Raw genomic sequence first — 22,613 nt, 5'->3', positions numbered from 1 at the left:
ATCATTTGCCAATGAACAATATATGTGATCCGTTTTGAAATAAGTGTATGTGTGGAAAGATAGTCTGTATGAGTAGGCTCTGAAGGCATATTATTTGGAAAGGTACTTTTGTAGTTTCAAGATAAAGAGAAAAATTGTAGAATGTTCTAGAAGAATTATAAGTCAATTAGGTAGATAAGAGAAAACTGGTATATTAAGAGTACGGTAGCTGGCGTGAATAAGTGTAAGTTTGAAATTGTGAAAGTATACACCGAAACAGAAGTAAGATGTTATGAATGGTAGCTAGTGCACAGATGTTCTTCAATATTATAAAAGTATCTGCCAAGGTAACTCTGTGTTAACTCTCACTAAGTTCTTTTGAACTTAGTGTTATGTTTATGATTATGTTTCAGGTAGTATAGTATGAGCTTGCGCCAAGAGGGACGACGCCAAAACTATGCCAATGAGGCGACAAATTGGGTTACTATACATATAATGGAAAAGTGGCGTATTGTAGGACTTTACCTTAAGAGTCAATTTTTAGTAAATGTTTGTATTTTAATGAATTGTAATTGGTCCGATGTAATATTTTATTTCTAAAATACTTTCTGTTGTTTCTTTAATATTAAGTTTTTGAATGAAATAATAATGAAAAATGTTTTAAGTATAGAATGTCTGTTAACTGTTTTGAAATTTTGTTATATATTGTTTGTGTAACACCCAAGATCCGAACTTGATGAATCGGGTCGAATTGAGGGCGTTACAAAGACTACCTCATATGAAGAATACACAAAAGCTCAATTAGACCAATAAGCAGGAGAGCCTTTTCAAACTCATAACTCTATGTTAACTCTCACTAAGTTCTTTTGAACTTAGTGTTATGTTTATGTTTATGTTTTAGGAAGTATAGTACGAGTTTGCGCTAAGAGGGACGACGCCAAGACTATGCCAAGGAGGCGACAAATTGGGTTATTATACATACAATGAAAAAGTGGCGTATTGTAGGACTTTACATTAAGAGTCAGTTTTTAGTAAATGTTTGTATTGTAATGAATTGTAATTGGTCTGATGTAATATTTTATTTCTAAAATACTTTCTATTGTGTCTTTGATATTAAGTTTTTAAATGAAATAATAATAAAAAATGTTTTAAGTATAGAATGTCTATCAACTATTTTGAAATTTTGTTATATATTGTTTGTATAACACCCGAGATCCGAACTTGATGAATCGGGTCAGATTAAGGGTGTCACAAAGACTACCTCTTATGAAGAATACATGAAAGCTTAACTAGACCAACAAGCAAGAGAGCTTTCTCAAACTCATAAACCTTCTTTTGAAGAATCAATGCCACCATCTGAAGCTATGACTCAATCACCCAATCTAATTTTTGGTAGTAATGAGGTAGATAATTTAGATAAATCGACCATTAATTGATGTTCCTAAAGCAAGAGAACAATAGTTCAAGAATCTTAATATTGATGTTAAGGCCTCATATGGTGTTGAGAAGAGAATAGCTAAAGTTGATAGTCTTCTTGCTCATCCACCCATCCCAAAGTAAGAACTAATATTGACTTGAAATTTATGCATATAAATAGACAGTAATTTATTAAATTTTATAAAAAGAAGTTTTAACAATAATAATATCAATTTTGTTTTTATCTTTCTCTTTAGGTTTTTTTTTAAAAATAATATAAAAATTAATTAATTATGAAAATGGATTGGAGGATAAATTATTTACAAAAATGGGTTGTTCGTTACAGTGCCTGTCGATACTGCTTGACACATCGGTGACACCATTTCTATTTTCCAGCCAATCATTAGCTAATCATTAGTGTTAAAAAAAAAAGAAATTTTTTGGTGCCGCCACTATGTTAGGCGGCACCGGCATGTATTTTTATAAAATACTCGTGAAAATACAAGCGTATCGATGAAAAAAGAAAACAAAATTTTTTAATGGTGTTGCCAGACTGTTAGGCAGCAACGATGACATTTTAAAAAAAAATTCCAGTGTCAGAAAAAAAACGTTGAAAGAGAAAAAAAGTTGAAAAAAATAACAGGGAGCCCGTGATCGATCAATCACGTAGGCAGTAGGGTGTCAACTCGGTGCCGCTTGGTTGTCAGGTAAAATAATTAATGTGCCAGAAAAAATTGTTATTTTTTTCACGGGTATATTTATAAAGTTTCATGTCATTTTTATTTAATTGTCATTTTTAACTAATGTGGTAATTTAATATGGATATGGTGAGTAACTCCTTGAAATGAATGTATACAAAAATTAGGTATTCATATTAGATACTAAATCAGTAAAATAAAAATAAAAATAGATTTTATTTAAAAATATTAGATCCTGCTGAGAAAATATAATTATATAAAAATAATTACAAGCCAACCTTATAAATTCGAACTTGATTTTTGAAGTCTAAAACACAAATCTTCATTCTTTTCTTTGCTGTTTTCTCCCTTCTTACTAAATACAAAATTTTTTCTTCTCTTCAACAGAAAGCAAAAACTTCAACGCAAATAAAAGACTTGAATAGAAACACAAAACATCAATCGAAGCAATTTTTGGTTGGGGTCATGTATACATACTAGGTGGTGCCGCTTGACAATATCGCGGGACCACCGGTGTCACCTGACAAGTTGACAACACCATTAATAAATTATTTTTTATTTTATTTTTTTTCTAACAATTTTTTTATTAAAATGTATCGCTGCTGCATGATAAATTGGCGACACTAATTAAAAAAATTATATTTTTTCATTGTATATACTTATATTTTTACGAGCATTTTAAAAAATCCATACGAATGTTACTTGACATGATAACAATACCAAAAGAAATTCTTTTTCTAAACATTAATGATTAGCTAGAAAAGAAGAATAATGTGTCAGACAATATATATAAAATAATAAACAACCTATTTTAATAAATAATTAATTCCAGTAATTAATTAAAATTTTATATTATTTATATAAGAAAAAAACCTTCTCTTCAAGATTCCATAAGCAACATATAATTTTGTGCATCATAAATTCATTCTGTTTTGATGACAGTGATTTTATTGTGAAAATGACAACTGCACCTCTTAACTTATCCACCGGGTAAGAAGAAAATTAATCCTATCCATCATTGTTACCAACCTCACTGCACAAATTTCACCTTCCATTCTTTCACTCGAGATGCCCAACTTCATTACTCACTAACATCAATCAAGAGATGATAATTGAAATATTGGCTTAAATAGGCTATTTTAAAATTTTGAGTCAACACCTCATTTACGTATAATTTTTCATTTTTAAATTTCTCATCATTCAACAATCAACAGTAATTAACATTCGATCAAAGTCTAAAATACTTTTTAATGTTTAAATATTTAATATTATAATTTTTATTTTTATTTTTAATTTAAATTTAATATTTATTTTAAAAAACTTAATTTTCACGTGATGTTTTCTCTTTGGCCAAAACATGCTATGTGTTGTTTTTTATTGGCTAAAGTTGCCAAACGTAATTTTTTAACAACAATTAAAAATTAAATAGAAAATAGAAGAAATTAATATTTTAAATACTAAATTGAAAAAAAATAGCTGTCAAAATGAGAAATATGTATACTTTAGGGCCAAATCGTAAATTAAATTTTTTTAACAGTAGTGAAATGAAAAGATAACAAAATGTAACTTTAGATATCAATATGAACTAAAACAAAATTTATAGATTAAAGTAAGAAACCGATATACTTTAAGAGCCAAATGATACTAAGCCTTTAAAAATGGCATGAAAATTATTTTTCTTTTACATCTCAATTTTCAACAAAATATTTCAACTATAAACAAGTTCTTAAAATATAATTTTATTAAACATCACTCCACATTTTAAAACAATAAATGTTAAATTTATCAAAAATTTACTTTTTTCTCAAAAATTGGTCTTATTATATTTTTTATACCGTTCAGTTTTATTTTAAAATTTATATTCAAAATTGCTTATCTTAATAATGTATCTCTGTTGTTTAAAGTTACATCTCTCGTTGTACGCAAAACTTATTATTATTATTATTAATAATATAAAAATTAAAATAATTTATTTAATAATTACCGTGCCCAGTTTCAGTTGTTGGGCACGCTCTAGCTTCGTTTGGATGAGCGATTGACTGCGGTACGGTGCGTTTAACTTACTTTTTGTCTAAAGTTACAATATCGCTGCAATATCTAATCTCACCGCCACTGCTATTTTTATACTAACCGCAACTAAAAACACCGCTCATCCAAACTCAACGTGGATCTCTTTAAAATTACATATTCAAAGCTTTCCGCTCCTTGGATTCTTTATCTCTCTAGTTTATCAACAGAATTCAGCTTCTCTCTCTATTTCCCCGATAAAATTCAGCCTTTTTCTCTAATTTACCAAGACTAACGAGTTTACTTCTTTTCTCTATTTCTCTCTTATTCTTTGCAAGAAGATCCCCTTTCTTTACCAGGTATACCTTCTTGCCAAGGGATCTACTCTATATTCTTCATTCTAAGAAAGCCCAGATTTCTTTCTATTATTCTTTTGAAGAAAGCTTTTTTTTTTTAAATCCATGGCATCAAGCTAGTAATCCCCCCCCCCCCCGAATTCAATCAAAACCTACCTTTTGTTCGTTGATATTCTTTATTGAAAAGCTTCTTCTTCTTCAAAAATAAAAATCAATGGCTTCAAGGGAAGTATCTGCTATGATAAAACAAGGCTTTATTTCGGACCCAACTCCGTCTTTATCTTCCTCTCCATCAAGAACAACTTCTACAATCACCACCTCAAAACTCTATACTCCTTCCTCTTCTCCTCCTCCTCCTCAAACTGAGCCAACTCGCCCTTTTCCCAATCAAACCCTCTTTGGAATGATGTCGGAGGAACACCTCCGTGACTCCAAAGCCATTGAAGAGTCTCGCAAAAAGACGCAAACCCGAATTGCTAAATTCCTCGATGAACTCAAAACCTGTAGCTCCAACGACTGGGGGCTGGGATCAGGTGATGTAAGGCTCACCGTAGTCTCTAGGGATGGGCATAGAGTGTCAATGGATGTGCACAAAAGAGTTTTATCTGAGAAAAGTAGGTTCTTTGCTGAGAAGTTGAGTCAAAGGAAAGAGAAAGGAGTTTCTCACACCGTGGAAATCAGTGAATGTGATGACGTGGAGGTTTATGTGGAAACTGTGGTTTTGATGTACTCTGATGATTTGAAGAAGAGGTTGATTGGTGAAAATGTTAACAAGGTCTTGGCTTTGCTTCAGGTATATCTCTTTCTAATTTTGCTTTCTACTTCATGATTTGTTTGGATTGTTAGAAAGTTCAGTTAATTAGAGATTGTTTGGTTTTGTGCTTCAGTGTTCAATGACTTAAAAGGAATCATATCCGTGAATCTCTCTGCAAATGTAAATTTCTTGTGCTTTTCCCTGCCTGCTTAGGTTCTTATAAGTCCATGGTAGATGAGTTACTTTAACCAAGTAAATATAAATTGCAGTGTGGTATAAAATGGTTGACAGAGGAAAACTTTTATATTGATGAGCTTGAAATGGATGTCTGTTTTTTGGCCTATCTTCTTGTATCTGCTGTAGTGAAGCATTTGTAATATTAGTGCTTGTTGTAGGTTTCTGCGGCTATTATGTTTGATGCTGGAATTAGTTCGTGCTTGGAATATCTGGAAGCTGTCCCCTGGTCCGAGGATGAAGAGGAGAAAGTCCTATCTCTTCTCTGCCAACTTGAGCTTCATGGCTCGATGACTGAAGTTCTTCAGAGAGTATTATCCGAACCATCTACTTCTGTGAGAACAGATGACATCTTCTTGAAGCTACTTAGTGGTGTTCTTCAAGCAAAAGATGATAAAGCGCGTCGAGAAATGAAAACTCTTATTTCACGGTTACTCAGAGAAGATTCGTTTGATTATAACAGCCGGGTTGATGTCTCCAAAGATATCCTTTATCATCTTTGTCATAGATGTCTTTGTTCTCTCGTGCTCTGCTTATCTGAAGCTATGTGCATGGACAGCAGCAGGCAAGATCGAGGAGTTTTAATGGCTGAAATAGCTGGAGAAGCTGACAACTTGCAGTGGCTAGTTGATATTCTAATCGATAAAAGGATGGCAAATGACTTCGTGAAATTGTGGGCAGATCAAAAGGAACTTGCAGAACTCCATTCCAAGATTCCCACCATGTACCGACATGAAATCAGCAGGATCACTGCTCAACTATGTATCGCAATTGGTAGAGGAAACATCTTGGTGCCCAAAGACAGCCGATTCTCTCTGCTGTCAACATGGTTGGACGCTCTTTACGAAGATTTTAGATGGATGAGAAGGGCTTCTAGATCTGTAGATAAAAAACTAATTGAAGAAGGACTCAGTCAGACAATTCTTACCCTTTCGTTGCGACAACAGCAGGTTATTCTGCTCAACTGGTTCCATCGGTTTCTGAATAAAGGGGATGACTATCCCAATATCCAGAGAGCATTTGAAGTTTGGTGGAGAAGAGCCTTCATTAGACAGTACGCTGACGTGCCTGATAGTTCTCAGATGCAAATAACCATCTGCAATTATCCAACCTGAAAGTTATGTCATTGCCATACAAGAGTTATAGTCGAATGTATACATATATGAATGACTTTCTTTTGTTGTTTTTTCTCAGCTTATATCCATATTATTTTCCCTCATCTGATTTTTTTTTTTGCTTCTTACTGAAACTTTTTATCTTCAACTGCTGTCCAAGGTGACTGGTAATGGAAATTAAAAGATTGATTCATAAAAAATTTTGAAGATGCCAAATAGGCTTAGAATTAGATCCCACTTTTTCAAAGTTATACTAATTGCCAAAGAATACAAATTTCATGAAAATATTATCACAACAACAAGACCAAAATCTTGCAAATTCAACACTAATTTCGGAATAGATCATATTGATTTGGCCAACAGGGTTTGTGAGAGTTTCTCATAGCGGAAACCATCTTTCATGGAGTCATCCGCTGACCAAACAAATATGCCATGAAGTTTCCCCTGATGCTTCAGCCTGCGACATGCCATAAAGAACCCATTTTCCGGAGACAACCCTCCGCTTCCATCGGTGCCAAAGCTCACTAGGACCTTACCACCTCTGTAGTTAGAGCTCTGTTCATCGAAGTATTTCAGGAATTGAGAAATATTTGTACACTTTTCATAGGCGTAGAACTGAAAGTTAACGTAGTCTATGACATGCCCGTACTTCCTCCACAAGGCCAAGTAATGGGGTTGCACGGAATCATCATTATAAGGTGCTATTGATGCAAATGAGACAACCCCATTTTGTTTTAGGAAGAAAAGAAGTCGCCCAATGCACTCAGCGAATGTGTCAGCATCTGCATGGAAGTGTTCATAGTCGATATCTATGCCATCCAAATGATACCGTCTTGATATATCTGTTACGGAATGAATGGCATTTCTAACCCAGGAATTGATTGTTTTAGGGCTGAAGTATACTTTCTCATTGTTGGCTATTGTATCGCCTCCTAGACTCATAGCTACCTTCACATTCCGATAATGTGTTTTGAGGGAGGATACATGAGAAGGGTTGAGGTTTTGTGTATCCCTGTAAACCCTGAAATCACCATTGGTGGGGGAAGGAGGGGAAGAAGAAGAGGTGGTGTAATCAATAGCAAAGGAAAGGATGAAGTGAAAATCTACGTCTTCATTGATGGGTACATCTGAAAAGGTAACACCTTTGTCCTCAGCTCCTATGTATTCTCTAAAGAGTTTCGAGTTAGCTGCTACTACAGGGTGTGAGGAAAATAGAGCAATGAAGATGATCTCAAGAATGAGAGAAACAACAAGCATGCATAAATCCATGAAGGTAATTGTTAAGTTCCAGAAGGAGATATTTATAAGGTGACAATAATTATACTGTCATAGATTATTTATTATTATCTAGAAACAAGATATTTGTTCTTTTGTAATTGTAGCCGTCTGGTTTTATAAGAAAGCATGATATCCGGCAGATTTACAAGGGATTTGTCTGATGCCTCCGTTTTCATCATTACATCCTGTTGGCCCTGCTCTCATTGATCACAAGGGAGAAGACAAATTTAGCGGCAAAGACTGCCTTTTTTAGGGGCTGATATTACGACATATACCGGTTTAGTCAAACAACATATATGTTAATGCAGGTTGAGGACCCGTTGAACTTTCTAAACTTTCAATGAAAACAATGACACTATAATATCCTTTTGTACTCTGATCATTTCTTACAGGTGGGTGAATCTTATACAGGCGTTGTAAATTCTAAAACAAATTTTATTTGCATTTAGATAAAAAAAAAAGTTAACAGATCAAAAGAATATCCTTCTTTGATTTTATTATTCAACCTCATTCAGCACCGTCTTGAATCCGAGTATTAAAGAAAAAAAAAAAGGGTTAGTGTCAGTCCGTGTGCAATGTGATACCTATACAAGGGACCAACACCTGCCGATCAGGGAAAGGAAGAGGCTGAGCGTAGGGCCACTAGTTCGAACGGCCAGCCCCACCCCAACCACGACACTGACTGCACTGCAAGGGAAGGCCTAACCGGCCAGACCCATTCAGGCAAAATGCAAACAGTTCCAAGTGTCGAGAAGAAGTGGCGCCGACAACGGCACCGTTGGGCACGTTGGTTGCGACGACGACGATCTAGAGGCCAGCGGATGGTCAACGGTGGTGGTTCTTCAACATTAGAGTAGTGAAAAAATGAGAGTCCTATTGAAATTGACTAACTTAATTTCAAATTAATTTTTCTAAATATAATATTATTTTAATAAATTTAATCTTAAATTAAATTAAATATTTATTTAGATAATAATTTATTAATTTAATATTAATTTAATACCTATCTAAATAGAATTTTATTAATTTTAATCCTAGTTGAACTCTTTCTAAATTCTCGTAAGAAATTATTCAAGAAAATTTCTAGAGATATTTTTTATATTTACAATTTGAGGTTTAAACAAATTATGAAATTGCTTCACTAGTAATTTTGTTAAAAAAATTTCTAATTCAAAATAAGCCCACACTCAACATATATAACCTCTTCAACCCGACCTAAATGTCATAGCCAGATCTTGAAGGTTACATGGGCCAAATAGATGGCCAAGCTAAGTCATTAGATTTCAAAATATGTTTTTAAAATTAGGCTCCGTTTATTTGCCAGTAAAATATTTTCTGAAAAATGATTTCTAGAAATTGATTTATTTTTCTGGAAATGATTTACTCTTCAGTGTTTCAATGAATCAGTATAAAATATTTTTTATTGTTTGTGATTTCTGAAATTATTTTATTGAAAAGTTGTTTTAAGAAATTTATATATTTAAGAATTTATTATCTTTTCATTGTTTGATTGAGTTTATATATATATATATATATATATATATATATATTAATAAATTTATATTTTAAATTATTTTTACATATATTGCAATGATTTATTTATAAATAAATAAATCATTTTAAATATATAATAATACTCAATTATTAAACTAGAATATTAACCGTCATAAATTAAAAACAACCAAAGTCAAATAAATTATTTGTAATTGTGTTATAAAAATAAAAACAAGGATTGAATAATTATAAATTAGCTTCCAAACCACAGTTGATACTAGAAATTAATAATCCCAATAACATTAATTCTTAACGCCTTCCATGAAAATACTTCAACATTGCATTACCATTAACGTTTTCACCAAACAGTTAATGCTGGAGCAGTCCGTTTGTTAAATATTACTCTAAGCTCCTATTCGATTTGCTAGGCAAGAACGACTTGACACAATTGTTCTTGAAAGGCTTGCATCAAGCCTCATTAAGTAAACTGGTCAAAGCTTAAATGCGTAAATCGAAAGCGAAGTAACCAAGTAATTCTCAATGAGACTTTTGTGTGGTAGAACTTAAAATGTATAACTAGTATCGAACAAGGTCGAAATAAGAATGAGTCGGAACTAAATTAGAAGTAAGCGAATCCGAAACAATTGACCTTTCGAAGTTAATAGCTACATTGAGTCATCAAGTATTGTGACAATGAGGTTTGCTATAATCTTCAATTCTCAATTATGCATCAAATACGTCGAAGGAAACCTCAAACTGCTCTATCCTTTTAGCCGATCATGCTTCCCACAATTCTTTAAACCATCAAGAACTATATCATAGCACCTTGAAATTGGTGCTAATCCCATTCGATCATCTCCACCAAATAATTTCTTGCCTCTACAAATCTGACTGCATGTCCACACATTGTTATCAACATTGTATAGACTAGTCTGTTTGGAGCATGACCCTTGATCTTCATCTCACAGAAAAAGCTAAATGCATCATCAAACTGCCCTTTCTTACACAAGCCTTTGATTATATGTGCATAAAAACTAGGGAATGGCTTATAACCTTGTTCAATTGAATTATTTAAAAGTCGAAATGCCTCGTCAGTCCTATCAACTTTTGAAGCTGCAAGTATTAATATTTTGTAAGTATTAATATCCGGACAAAGCCCCAATTTACAAACACTATGATACATATCGATGCAGAAATCAATCTCCTCAGTTTTACAGATTGTTTCCACCAAAGAATTAAATGTAGCAATGTCAGGCACAAACCCTTCTTTGGTCATTCTTCTTACCATTTTCTTTGCTGATTCAAGATAACCTGCATCCAACAAACCTTCTATCAATAAATCTCAACCTCTAACCGGAGGATTAAACCCCTTCTTACTCATATCCTCCAAGAAGTCTTACGCTTCCTTCATCTTCCCGGAGTAACACCATCCATTCACCAGAACTGTGTATGTACTCTTGTCTGGTACCTCACCTTTCCTAATCATCCTCCGGATTAATGCATATGCTTTATGGAATATCTTCACCTCACAAAGTGCAAAGAGCAATGAATTGTAAACGCTAACGGTTTGTTTGCAACCTAAATAAATGCTTTTGTTGAAAACTTCCACAGCCTGGTCTATGAGGCCGTTCTTTCCGTACTCTTCAATGATAAAATAAAGGGTATCAAAAGAAAGGCGAAGCTGCTGCTTTTGCATTTGTTGAATGGTTTACCACATAGATTTATACTTCCTATGGAGAATGAAGATCTTGACTAGCTCCTCAAATTCGACAAAGGTGGGGGTGTAATGGGAACGGGCCCATGAGAAGAAGAGAAGAGATTCTGTAGGGGAGTTTGAGCAAGAACGAAGTACGCGGAATACAAGTTCAGAGTTCATAGAAAGGTTCATGCTGTTGAGAGTGCGCTCTGGATGAACTTTACGACGAACGATGTTAGAAATGTGGTGGATAGCTGCAAAATAGTCATCTTTCGAAACAAAAGTACCTTGGAGAGAATTTACTGAGGTTAGGGTTCTAAAGGAACAAAGAATGTTCTGGGATCTATTTCCATATTTGTGGAGTAGCTATGCAGACCAGAGCATTTGCAGTAGAAATTACAGTCCAGTAACCTCCATTTCCGCCTTGATACTCATTAATTGACTGAACCAACAGAGGAATATTATACTGCAAGTTCAAAGAACTTCCGTACTATAATAAGGAATAAATAGAAAATACCAATCACATGTACCACATCGAAAAGGAAACAAGACAAGATGGCTAAAATCAATTGTAAAGAAACTCACTCTTATCATACATTAACATATAAACATATTGAGTTCACTTCTATGAGTCCTAAGTTTTGCAGTTGTTGTACAGAGACCTAGCCCTCTAGGGCAAAAAGAATTTGAGCTACATTTCGCTAACACCAAAGAGAAATGCATAAAAATGGTATACTGAGCATCAGAAAATGGCATTTCTTAAAATCATTTCACATTAGCAACTTGTTTGATATCCAAAATTGAACAATGAACTGAATTTGTAAATTTCTTATTCACACTGATGTTCATTCAAATTGAGCATGTTTTCAAGCTTTTAACAACAAGGCATCGTAGGTAATCCATAGAAACAGAACAATTAAAGAAGAAAAAAACCCAAATAACATAAAACAAATAGCTCCATAAAATTGCTGCATAGTTTAACGATGGATACAAGCTGTTAAACATAACCCATTTGAGAAAGCAAAGCTCAATAATTGAAAATGACATTTTCTAAGAAAATAAGTTGGTTTTATCCATTAAAGCTAAATACCCATTAATAAATTCATCACTTTTAACCCATGTGTATAATTTCTTATATCAAAGAAGAGACTAACAATCTTAAAGAAACATAAGCTTAAAGGTAGAGGCTTTGAATAACTCAATTAAATCTACAAGCTTGAGAGTTAGAAGTAAAATGGAAAAGAAGGAAAATACATGAGAAAATAAAAATAAAAATAAAGAACACACATGGATATTGCAGAGAGTGAGAGCGTGAAGACTTCAGAGACACTTAAAAACCAGAGGAAAATATGAAGTTTGGGTATTGGGCCTTGAACTGAGAAAGAGATCCTGAGAAAGAGAGAAAGATAGGAAATGAAACAGCAGCATGTAAAATTTGCCTGAGAAGAGAAGATATGCGACGGTAAGGAAAAATGGAAGAAATATTTAAGAAGTTGAAGAACAGAAGAGAAGAAAAAGACTTACCTGGACGAAGAAGGAGATGGAATAAGTTGAAGAATGGAAGAAGAAGAAGACTTACCTGGATGAAGAAGGGGATGGAAAATGTCTTACGGAAATGAAATCAGTAAGACATTTTCCTCAAATTGTAGGTTATTTTACACGTGCCTAGGAAAACATTTTCCTAATGTAAAATGTTTTCAACCTTCCAAACACCGTAAAACTAGGAAAATATTTTCCGGAAAATGTTTTCCTGGCTTTCAAACGGAGCCATTTGCTTGTCTTTTCTGGAAAAGTAAAATTGAGCAACTTTCTTAATTTTATAAAAACTTATTAGTTTCAAAAGTTGATTAAATTTAATGTTTAATTTTCAAAGTTTAATTATTTTAAAAACTAAGTTGATTTGTAATTTTATTTACTTTTAAAACTCTTTTTTTATATTGTAGTGGAAAAAGTGATATATGATGATTTTTAATTAAAACCAAGATGTTTACATAATTAAATCAATTTCCAAGTTTGGATAGTTTAAAACTTTAAAAATCATAGATGTCAAAATAAATCCAAATTAAAGTCTCATGCCACAATCCAAATAAAACATTACAATCCTAAATAAAAAAGAGTACAAATATTAAGTTTAAAAATAATAAGTTTATTAAAATTTGTCCGAGATAATCCTCCGATTGTCGAATCCAAAATCCTAACTTCGTTGGTTATCTGTAAAAACAGTAAACTAAGGAGTGAGTTAATAAGCCCAGTGTGAGTCGTAACTCAAAATATCAGAATCAATCAATAAATATAGCACTAAAGACAACTAATATTCAGAATTGCATAATAATACAGAATTGTAGATCTTAATGTATAAATGCATGTTCATATATGGCAATGCAATATTTTCAGAATTCAAAAAGGTTCCTACCCAACATGTTGAAATATGTATATATTTTAAATTTATTTAGGTAGATAAATCTTATTTAGGAAGATAAATTTTATTGATTCTAGGAATATTTTTATTTTATCTTTTAGTAGTTTATTAGAATAAGGAAACTATTATCACATTTAGGATTAGGACTGTTTTCTCTATTTAAGTTCGTTCTTTAGTTAATAATATAGAACAGTTTTATTAAAAGCTCTCTTGGAAACTTTCATGGCATCTGAGCTAGGTTAAATCTCTAGTAACATGATGGTTAAACCTTGGTGCGATCACTGCAAAAAATATTGACACACTTGAGAAATGTGTTGGAAGCTCCATGGGAAACCAACAAATGGAAGGAAAAAGAGTGGCAGTGGTCGTGGTTTACAATCAGGGGATAGCAGAGCTTTCCAAACAACTAATGGAAATTATGAGTGCCAAAGTTCTCTGGAAGTGTCCCCATTCACTAAAGAACAATTAGAGCATCTACACAAGTTTTTTCAATCACCACAATTTCGGATGAATTCTTCTATTCCTAACTCATCCAATAATCCTTCTTCCTCTTTTGCCCAATCAGGTACTGATTTTTCTGTTTTTCTCAGTGTCAAGCCTTATAAAACAAACACGTGGATCGTTTATTCTGGAGCTAGTGATCACATGGCTAGTAGTCATTTTCTTTTTTCAACTTACACACCTTACGCAGGAAACAAAAAGATCAAAGTAGTAGATGGGTCCCTCTCGGAAATAGCCGAGAAAGGCACTGTTAAAATTTTGTCTTCCTTAGTCTGTTAAAATTTCATCTTCCTTGGTTTTACATGATGTTTTACATGTGCCAAATCTAGCTTGTAATCTCATATCGGTCAGTAAATTATCCCAGTCCTCAAATTGTCATGTTATATTTGACTCCTCTATGTGTAAGTTTCAGGACATGGTCTCGGGGAGGATGATTGGCAATGCTAAAGAATTTGGTGGAATTTACTTTCTTGAAGCCGACCATCTAAGTCAACCAACAACTACTTTATGTTTAAATTTTGTTTCTGATTTTGATAAGGTTATGATTTGGCATTATAGGCTTGGACATCCTAATTTTTACTATTTAAGATATTTGTTACCTAATCTATTTAAAAATAAAAGTCCTTCTTTATATCATTGTGATTTGGCTACACATTATCGGTCATTCTTTCCACCTCAAAAATATAAAGCCTCCAAACCTTTTTCGTTAATTCATAGTGATGTTTGGGGACCTTCAAGAGACTCAAGTTTTTCAGGAAAATGTTGGTTTGTCACATTTATTGATGATCATACTCGAATTTGTTGGGTGTTTTTATTAAAAGATAAGTCTGAAGTTAAAAATGTGTTTTAGTCTTTTTATGCTATGGTGGAAACACAATTTGGTGTGAAAATAGAAGTATTTCGGACTGACAATGGTGGGGAATTTTTTGGTGACCAATTAGGTGTTTTCTTAACCAAAATGGAATAGGCCACCAAAGTTCTTGTACAAATACACCACAACAAAATGAGATTGCAGAAAGAAAAAACTGACATCTTTTGGAAGTAACTAGAGCCTTGATGTTCACTAATCAGGTACCACGTTATCTTTGGGGCGAAGCCTTGTTAACAGCTGCATATCTTATTAATAGAATGCCCAGTAAAACTCTAAACTATAGAACTCCTTTTCGTCTCTTTAAATATAACTTTCCTAACTCTAAATTAATCACAGATTTATCCCTCCGAGTTTTTGGGTGTAGTGTTTTTGTTCATCTTCACAACCAAGGTAAACTAGATCTTAGAGCAAAAAAAATGTGTCTTTGTTGGCTATGCTTGTAACGCCCCTTACCCGAGACCGTTTTCGGAGTCGAGCGCAAGGTACTACTAAACTTATTTGAGCACTTAACCAAATTCAGATAATTTATATCATACTTTTCAGACAAGCTGTCCAACTGCGTCATAGTTTCTAAATAATTCATATCTCGAGTTATAAAACTCGAAATCCAAATCCGTAAATTTTCCCTGAATTTATACTCATATATCTACCTACAAATTTTTTTATATAATTTTTGGTTGGTCCAATTAGTACAGTTTATTAGTTAAATCCTCCCCTTTTTCAGGGTTTTGCTACTTTGACCCCTATGCACTACGAATCAAATTTCTCTCTGTAAAAAATTCAAATAATCATGCTGTTTGTTTCTCTTAAAAATAGACTCAATGAGGAATCTATACATATACAGTATGACTCATAATTATTTTTTTTCAATTTTTAATGATTTTCTAAAATCATAACAGGGGAACTCGAAGTCATTCAGACTCTGTCTCACCACAATTTAAATATCTCATAACAAAAAATCCAATTGCATGCATCGTTTCCTCTATATGAAACTAGACTCATTAGGCTTTAATCTCATTTTTTTTCAGCCCTTAACTCAATTTCCACAATTTATGGTGAATTTTCAAAGTCAAACTACTGCTATTAACCAAAAACTGTTTTAGTACAAATATTGTTAACTAGTTCATAACATCTTTACTTCAATTCATTCAAACTCTATACATGCCATATAAATCTTTAAACATAAAACAAAAACTACCAGAATTGATCTGAATAGTGTGCCCTGTTGTGTTGATCCGATCTACCCACTTCACTTCAAGTCAATCTACATAAAAATATTAAACACACACAAGTAAGCTTATTGAAGCTTAGTAAGCTCATAAGCATAAAAACACAAATCATATCAAATATCGTACACAATCATATATCTATTAGTTTAACTATTTCATCCTTCAAATCAAAATTTCATTAATAACTCATTGGAATAATTTGCATATGGCTACTCACAATTTAACTCCCTTAGGCCCATTTCTCATTTACTTCATTGTCAAATTAAGGAACAATAAGGGAATTGAGTGCTTCATTATCACATTGCCATAGTAAACTATGGACTTTCACATTGTTACGCATCACACACGAAGCCATAGCCTTGCCATGGTCTTACAGTTCACATATCATCCGAAGCCATATCCCGGACATGGTCTTATACGGAATCACATTATCACATTATCCGATGCCATAGCCCAACTATGGTCTTATCTGAGTCACATTATCACATTACACCGATGCCATAGCCCAGCTATGGTCTTAAACGGCACACTTATCACATATTTTTCGTCAACTCATCGAGGTCACGAATAGAAGCACTCAAATCTATTGTTCCTACTAATTTGTACTTTTAGTTACACATTATTCATTAGTTAATGCAAATTGATAGTATTCATCAACAATAAAATACTTTAACAATCATAATATTTTCATATCAAAACATTGAACTTTGCCATATGAACTTACGGACTAATTTGCAAAAGTCGTAGAAATTGGGGACTATTCTTGAATTTTCTCCTTTCCACGATTGATTCGTTTTCTTGATCTATAATTATAAAATCATTCCTTCATTAGCATCCATTTCAATTCTATTTCACTTCACAATTTATGCTGTTCAAATTTCGAAATTGCACTTTTACCCCAAAATTTATAGTTTTCACAATTTAGTCCCTACTCAATTCACCCATCAATTGAACTAATTTTCTCAATTAACACTTTATTTTATCATTATAAACTATTTCAAAACCTTTTATATTCTTAATTTCAACAGAAACCTTCAATTCACAACTTTTTCACAATTAGGTCCAAAATATCATTTCCTATCAAAATCACTTAATAAAACCACCTTAATATGAAATTAGAACTTAAATTTCATAATAATTCATCATAAAATTCCCTTATCCATCCAGGGTAACTTCCAATTTCACCCATAAAATAAAAACTAATGAATTCTACAAGTGGACCTAATTGTAAAAGTCATAAAAACATAAAAATTATCAAGAAAAGTAAGAATTAAACTCACATGATGTAAAAATATGAAAACCAGCTTTCTCCAGACCTTCTATGGCGTTTTGGCTGAGAAAATATGAAGAAATGTCTAGATTTTTCAATTACATCATTATTTAACTATTAACTTTTATGCTATTTCCAATTTTGCCCTTGTTCACATTGTTTTCTTGCTTATTTCATACCCAAACCGTCCAGCCATTAAACTTTGGGTCTAATTGCTCTTTAAATCCATCTTTTAAATACTTAAGCTATTTACTCACAATTTAACAAATTTTGTGCTATTTTCAATTTAGTCCTTTTAATTAATTAGCCATCCAAGCGTTAAAATTTTCTAACTGAAACTTTAATACTAACTCAATGACACTCCATAAATATTTATAAAAATATTTATAGCTCGATTTTCAACTTTGAGGTCTCGATACCTCATTTTTGACTCGTTTGACCTAATAAATTCTTTTAATTCACTAATTTCACCATTTCACAAATTCTTCTAAATTCTTACTTGACTCATAAATATTAAATTACTATCTTGTTCAATCTTATTTGTCGAATTTAGTGATCTCAAATCACCATTTCCGACACCACTGAAAATTAGGCCGTTACAATGCTTCTAATAAAAAAGGTTACAAATGTTATGATCCAATTGATAGGAAGATTATTGTTACCATAGATGTCACATTTGTTGAAACACAATCTTATTTTGATTCTAATCTTCAGGGAGGGAATTATACTAAGGAAGATTCTATAATTGATCAAGAAAAGACTAGGAAAATACAACATAGGGATTCTAATAATGGGGAAGGTGAATTTATGATTAACATAGAAATTAATGATGTTAATGTTAATGAAAAGGAGTATGAAGGTATAGAGTCTGATCATGAGAATAAAGTGTCGAGACCATTTTTAAATCGAGTTTTGGAAAATGGGAATCGACTTTAAAAAACGAAAACGGGAGTCGCCACCAATCTTTTTAGGTGTGATTGGATCACCTTTAAAACATTTTGTTTTAAAATCATTAGTTTTAGTCTACAAAATAAAAGAACGGGTCCGGGAGTCGGTTACGTACGAGGAAGGATTAGCACCCTCGTAACGCCCAAAAATTGGTACCTAATTGATTATCAAAATGTCTTTAATGTCGGAAATTTAAATTTTTTGATATGCAATCCTTTTTTGATATTTTTGACTTTTGAAAATTAGGGTTTACTTGTATCAAATAAATCAAAATATTATATCCAATAAGTAAGGACACAATATTTTTAAGATATTTGACACTAAGTTAGCCCTTTTTTGAAATCCCCATCTTGAAACGACAAAACACCACATCCAGTAAGTTAGGACACAACGCTTTGAAATTCCAAAACAGTTGCTCGTATTTTGAAAATTATTTTTAAAAACTTAGAAGGGTACTTGACTATTCGAACTCAACGTGAAAATTTTCAAAAATAAAAAGGCAATGCTTTTAATAACTGGGGCAAAAGCCCTTTTAATAACTGGGGCATAAGCCCTATTAATAACTAGGGCATAAGCCCTTTTAATAACTGGGGCATAAGCCCTTTTAATAACTGGGCATAAGCCCTTTTGATAACTGGGGCATAAGCCCTTTTTTAATAACTGGGGCATAAGCCCTTTTGCACTTCCTCCATCCATATAAAAACCCAACCCAATGCATTTATGAATATATCATGTGCATATCATACATGTCATGTGCATATCATACATGTCATGTGCATATCATACATACCATGTTTATCAAAATCCCATGTATTAAATTCATATATAAACCCTAGGGGTATAATGGTCATTTTTAGCTAAGGGCAAAACGGTCATTTTCATATTATAAGGGTAATCCTGTAATCTTACCAAAAATTAGGGTTTTCCATGTTCATTAACGGTTACTAACAATTCATGGGTGCAAACAGTGATTCTGGCCCATTTTTAGCGAAATCGAGTTATTGAGCCTAAAACCCCTAATGGGCCCTACTTAGCCGATTTTGTCATCTAGGCCCATTTAGCCTATATTCCATAACGGTTTTATCAGTCTCGATGCGCAATTTAGCATGTTTTCCTTTTCTACCAATTTTTTTACAAATGGGCCCGAAAGCCCATTGGGCCCCACTTCGGCCCCTCGAGGCCCAACTTACCGTGAACGCCAAAAATTACGCTTTTACCGTTTCCAATGTTCCTAATCATCATCTGAACAAATCTAACTAACTAATGAGCGTTTCTTAACCTCTATAATACCGAATTTAAAGCTACGAGCACTTACCAAGGTTCACCTACCCAAACGGTTCCAATCCTGTGTCAACTCCGATTCAACGCAGTCCCAGCTTCAAAACACTAGCAAAAATCGCACCACAAGGATCCTAAGAATCGGCCACCAAGTCACCCAAGGATGCTGTGCTTTTGGCTTTTGGATCACTAAAGAAGAAGTGGTTATGGACCAAAAAGGGTGTTGACAAAAGAGTTGAAAGGCTTCTGACATAACATGAATCGGCTAAAAGAAAAAAGGACAAGTGTATACCTTTATGGAGAAATCGACTTCCCTTGTCTCCTTCGGGATTTGGCTCGTTGCTATTCGGTTAGCAATGAAAAGAAGGATGAGTTCGGCTTTTACCATAAATGAAAGAGAGGAAGAATTGGGGTAAAGAGTTTATGGACGAAATAATGGAAGAGAAAAGAGAGAAATTGCTTAAGAAAAATCGGCACAAGTGGGAAGAAAGAAAGAAAACAAAAGAGGAAAATGCCACCCTAAAACCCAATAGCCGAATTTACACTAACCTTCTCCCTTGGCCGGCCATCACTTCCCCCATTTCAAATCTCCTAAAATCTCTCCTAGATACGCTCCCCCTTATCTCTCCATCATCCCTAAAATCTCTCCCCTTATCACTCCTTAATCCATGCACTTGACTAATTCAAACTCCTCCAACAAAATCTACTTGGGTTCCATCATTTACCCCTCCTGCTCATAAAAATAAATAACCTTATTTGCCAACACAAGGAATCGATCCCATGTCTTCCCCTATGCTCCACACGCCACCTTTTTAGGAGCTTAGTGGCGTCGCCCTTGCCACTTTACTACAGCTCTTTTTGTGATATATTTCTCCCATAACTTTGCATAAGGTCACCTAGCCAGAACCCCTAACTCTTAAGTCCAAATTTTGAAAATTCTACCGGGTTTTGGCCAACACATGGGCCTTTCATAAGCCCATTTACATACTCAAATTATGAATTCCATAATCACATACCAAATTTTAGAAACTTACTTAAAATATCAAGAATCGCGAAAAACCCAAAAATCAGGATGTTACAACTCTACCCTCCTTAAAGAAATTTCAGCCTCGAAATTTACCTGATCCAAACAGTTGAGGGTATTGTTGATGCATTGCCCCTTCGGTCTCCCAAGTAGCTTCTTCCTTGCCATGGTTCCTCCAAAGTACCTTCACTAATGGGACTGACCTCCTTCTCAACACCTTGACATCGCGATCAAGTATTTGCACAGGTTCCTCTTCGAAAGTCAAATCCGACCGTACCTCGATTTCTGCAACTGGCACGATATGAGTTGGGTCAGAATGATATCGCCTTAGCATGGACTCATGGAAAACGTCGTGAATACGATCTAGCTCTGGAGGTAACTCTAGTTGATAAGCCACCGGCCCTATCCGCTTAATAACTCGGTATGGCCCAATAAACCGTGGGCTCAACTTACCCTTCTTACGAAATCTCAATATCTTCTTCCAAGGCGAAACTTTCAAAAAGACCATGTCCCCTATAGCATATTCAATATCCTTACGTTTCAGATTGGCATAAGACTTTTTTCGATCCACTGCCTCCTTTAACCGATTCCGGATCACCTTAATCTTGTCTTCAGTATCTGCTACCAACTCTGGCCCAAGTATTTGCCTTTTCTCCACTTCTGCCCAACAAGTAGGCGAACGGCACCTTCGCCCATATAGTGCCTCATAAGGAGCCATCTGGATACTTGCTTGGTAACTGTTGTTATACGCGAACTCCGCCAATGGCAAATGGTCCTCCTAGCTGTCCCTAAACTCAATAGCACAACCCCTCAACATATCCTCTAAAATCTGAATAACCCTCTCTGACTGCCCATCCGACTGAGGGTGAAAAGCCGTACTGAAGTCCAATCGCGTTCCCAATGCCTCATGCAACTTCTGCCAAAACTGAGATGTAAACCTTGGGTCTCGGCCCGAAATTATCGATACTGGCATACCATGCAACCGCACTATCTCTGCCATATACAACTTGGCCAACTTCTGAAATGAGTAATCGGTTCAGACAGGTATGAAATGAGCAGATTTCGTGAGCCTATCCACAATCACCCAAACTGAATCCTTCTTAGAAGGTGTCAACGGCAACCCACTCACAAAGTCTATAGTTACCCTTTCCCACTTCCAAAGTAGTATCTTTACCTGTTGTAACAATCCCGAAGGCAGTTGATGCTCGGCCTTCACTTGTTGACATGTCAAACATCTCCTTACAAATTCGGTCACTTCTCGCTTAAGCCCAGGCCACCAATATAGCTCTCGCAAGTCTCGATATAACTTACTCTCTCCTGGATGCATAGTACAAGATCCATTATGTGCCTCTTTCAAAATCATCAATCTCAAGTCAGAGTTCTTCGGCATACAAATTCTCCCTCGAAAACAAATAACTCCCTCACTATTTAACCCAAAGTCTGGATTCTCCCCCTTCTCAACTTGCTGAAACAAAAGAACCAACGACTCGTCTTCTAACTGTTGCTTCTTAATCTGTTCTACCCAAGTCGGTCTCACTTGTAACTCAGCCAATAAACTTCCGTCGTCATACAAACTTAGACGAGCAAACATCGCCTTCAACTCCACTACAGCCCTTCGACTTAGTGCATCAGCCACGACATTTGCTTTACCTGGATGGTACTCAATCGAACAGTCATAGTCCTTTAACAACTCTATCCACCTTCGTTGTCTAAGATTCAACTCCTTTTGAGTCAGAAAGTACTTAAGACTCTTGTGATCCGTATAGATGATGCATTTCTCCCCATACAGGTAATGCCTCCATATCTTAAGTGCAAAGATTACTGCTGCCAATTCCAAGTCATGCGTAGGGTAGTTCACCTCGTGCGGTTTAAGCTGTCGTGAAGCATAAGCGACCACTTTACCCTCTTGTATCAACACGCACCCAAACCTACATGTGACGCATCATTTGTACACGTGAAATCCTTACGGACTCTGGTGAATCAACACTGGCGCTTCGTCAAAAGCTTCTTCAACTTCTCAAAAGCCTCTTCTTGCTTATTTGTCCA

The 22,613-nt window shown here is 34.3% G+C and overlaps 2 protein-coding genes and 1 pseudogene across 2 annotated transcripts; 1 reads left to right on the top strand and 2 right to left on the bottom strand.

The window, feature by feature from the left end:
• Window positions 1-4,305: 4,305 nt before the first annotated feature.
• LOC108454895 (BTB/POZ domain-containing protein At5g60050-like) lies at window positions 4,306-6,759 on the top strand. The gene is made up of 2 exons (XM_017753548.2): window positions 4,306-5,249; window positions 5,606-6,759. The coding sequence occupies exons 1-2, from the start codon at window positions 4,671-4,673 to the stop codon at window positions 6,557-6,559; spliced, it is 1,533 nt and encodes a 510-aa protein (XP_017609037.1). The 5' UTR covers window positions 4,306-4,670; the 3' UTR covers window positions 6,560-6,759.
• Window positions 6,757-8,042, bottom strand: LOC108478925 (chitinase 2-like). Its single transcript, XM_017781381.2, has one exon. The coding sequence runs from the start codon at window positions 7,826-7,828 to the stop codon at window positions 6,902-6,904; it is 927 nt and encodes a 308-aa protein (XP_017636870.1). The 5' UTR covers window positions 7,829-8,042; the 3' UTR covers window positions 6,757-6,901.
• A 2,012-nt stretch (window positions 8,043-10,054) lies between these two features.
• Window positions 10,055-11,444, bottom strand: LOC108478913 (pentatricopeptide repeat-containing protein At5g18390, mitochondrial-like; annotated as a pseudogene).
• Window positions 11,445-22,613: the final 11,169 nt, after the last annotated feature.

Source organism: Gossypium arboreum, chromosome 7 (assembly GCF_025698485.1).
Source record: "Gossypium arboreum isolate Shixiya-1 chromosome 7, ASM2569848v2, whole genome shotgun sequence".
Lineage (NCBI taxonomy): Eukaryota > Viridiplantae > Streptophyta > Magnoliopsida > Malvales > Malvaceae > Gossypium > Gossypium arboreum.
Note: the sequence above shows the minus strand (reverse complement) of the source record. Positions and strands in the feature narration are given on the sequence as shown.

Excerpts from the sequence above, each read along its gene's own strand:
- LOC108454895 (XM_017753548.2), top strand. The coding sequence starts at position 4,671 with ATGGCTTCAAGGGAAGTATCTGCTATGATAAAACAAGGCTTTATTTCG. Across the intron at positions 5,250-5,605 it reads AGGTCTTGGCTTTGCTTCAG|GTTTCTGCGGCTATTATGTT; the intron begins GTATATCTCTTT and ends TGCTTGTTGTAG.
- LOC108478925 (XM_017781381.2), bottom strand. The coding sequence starts at position 7,828 with ATGGATTTATGCATGCTTGTTGTTTCTCTCATTCTTGAGATCATCTTC.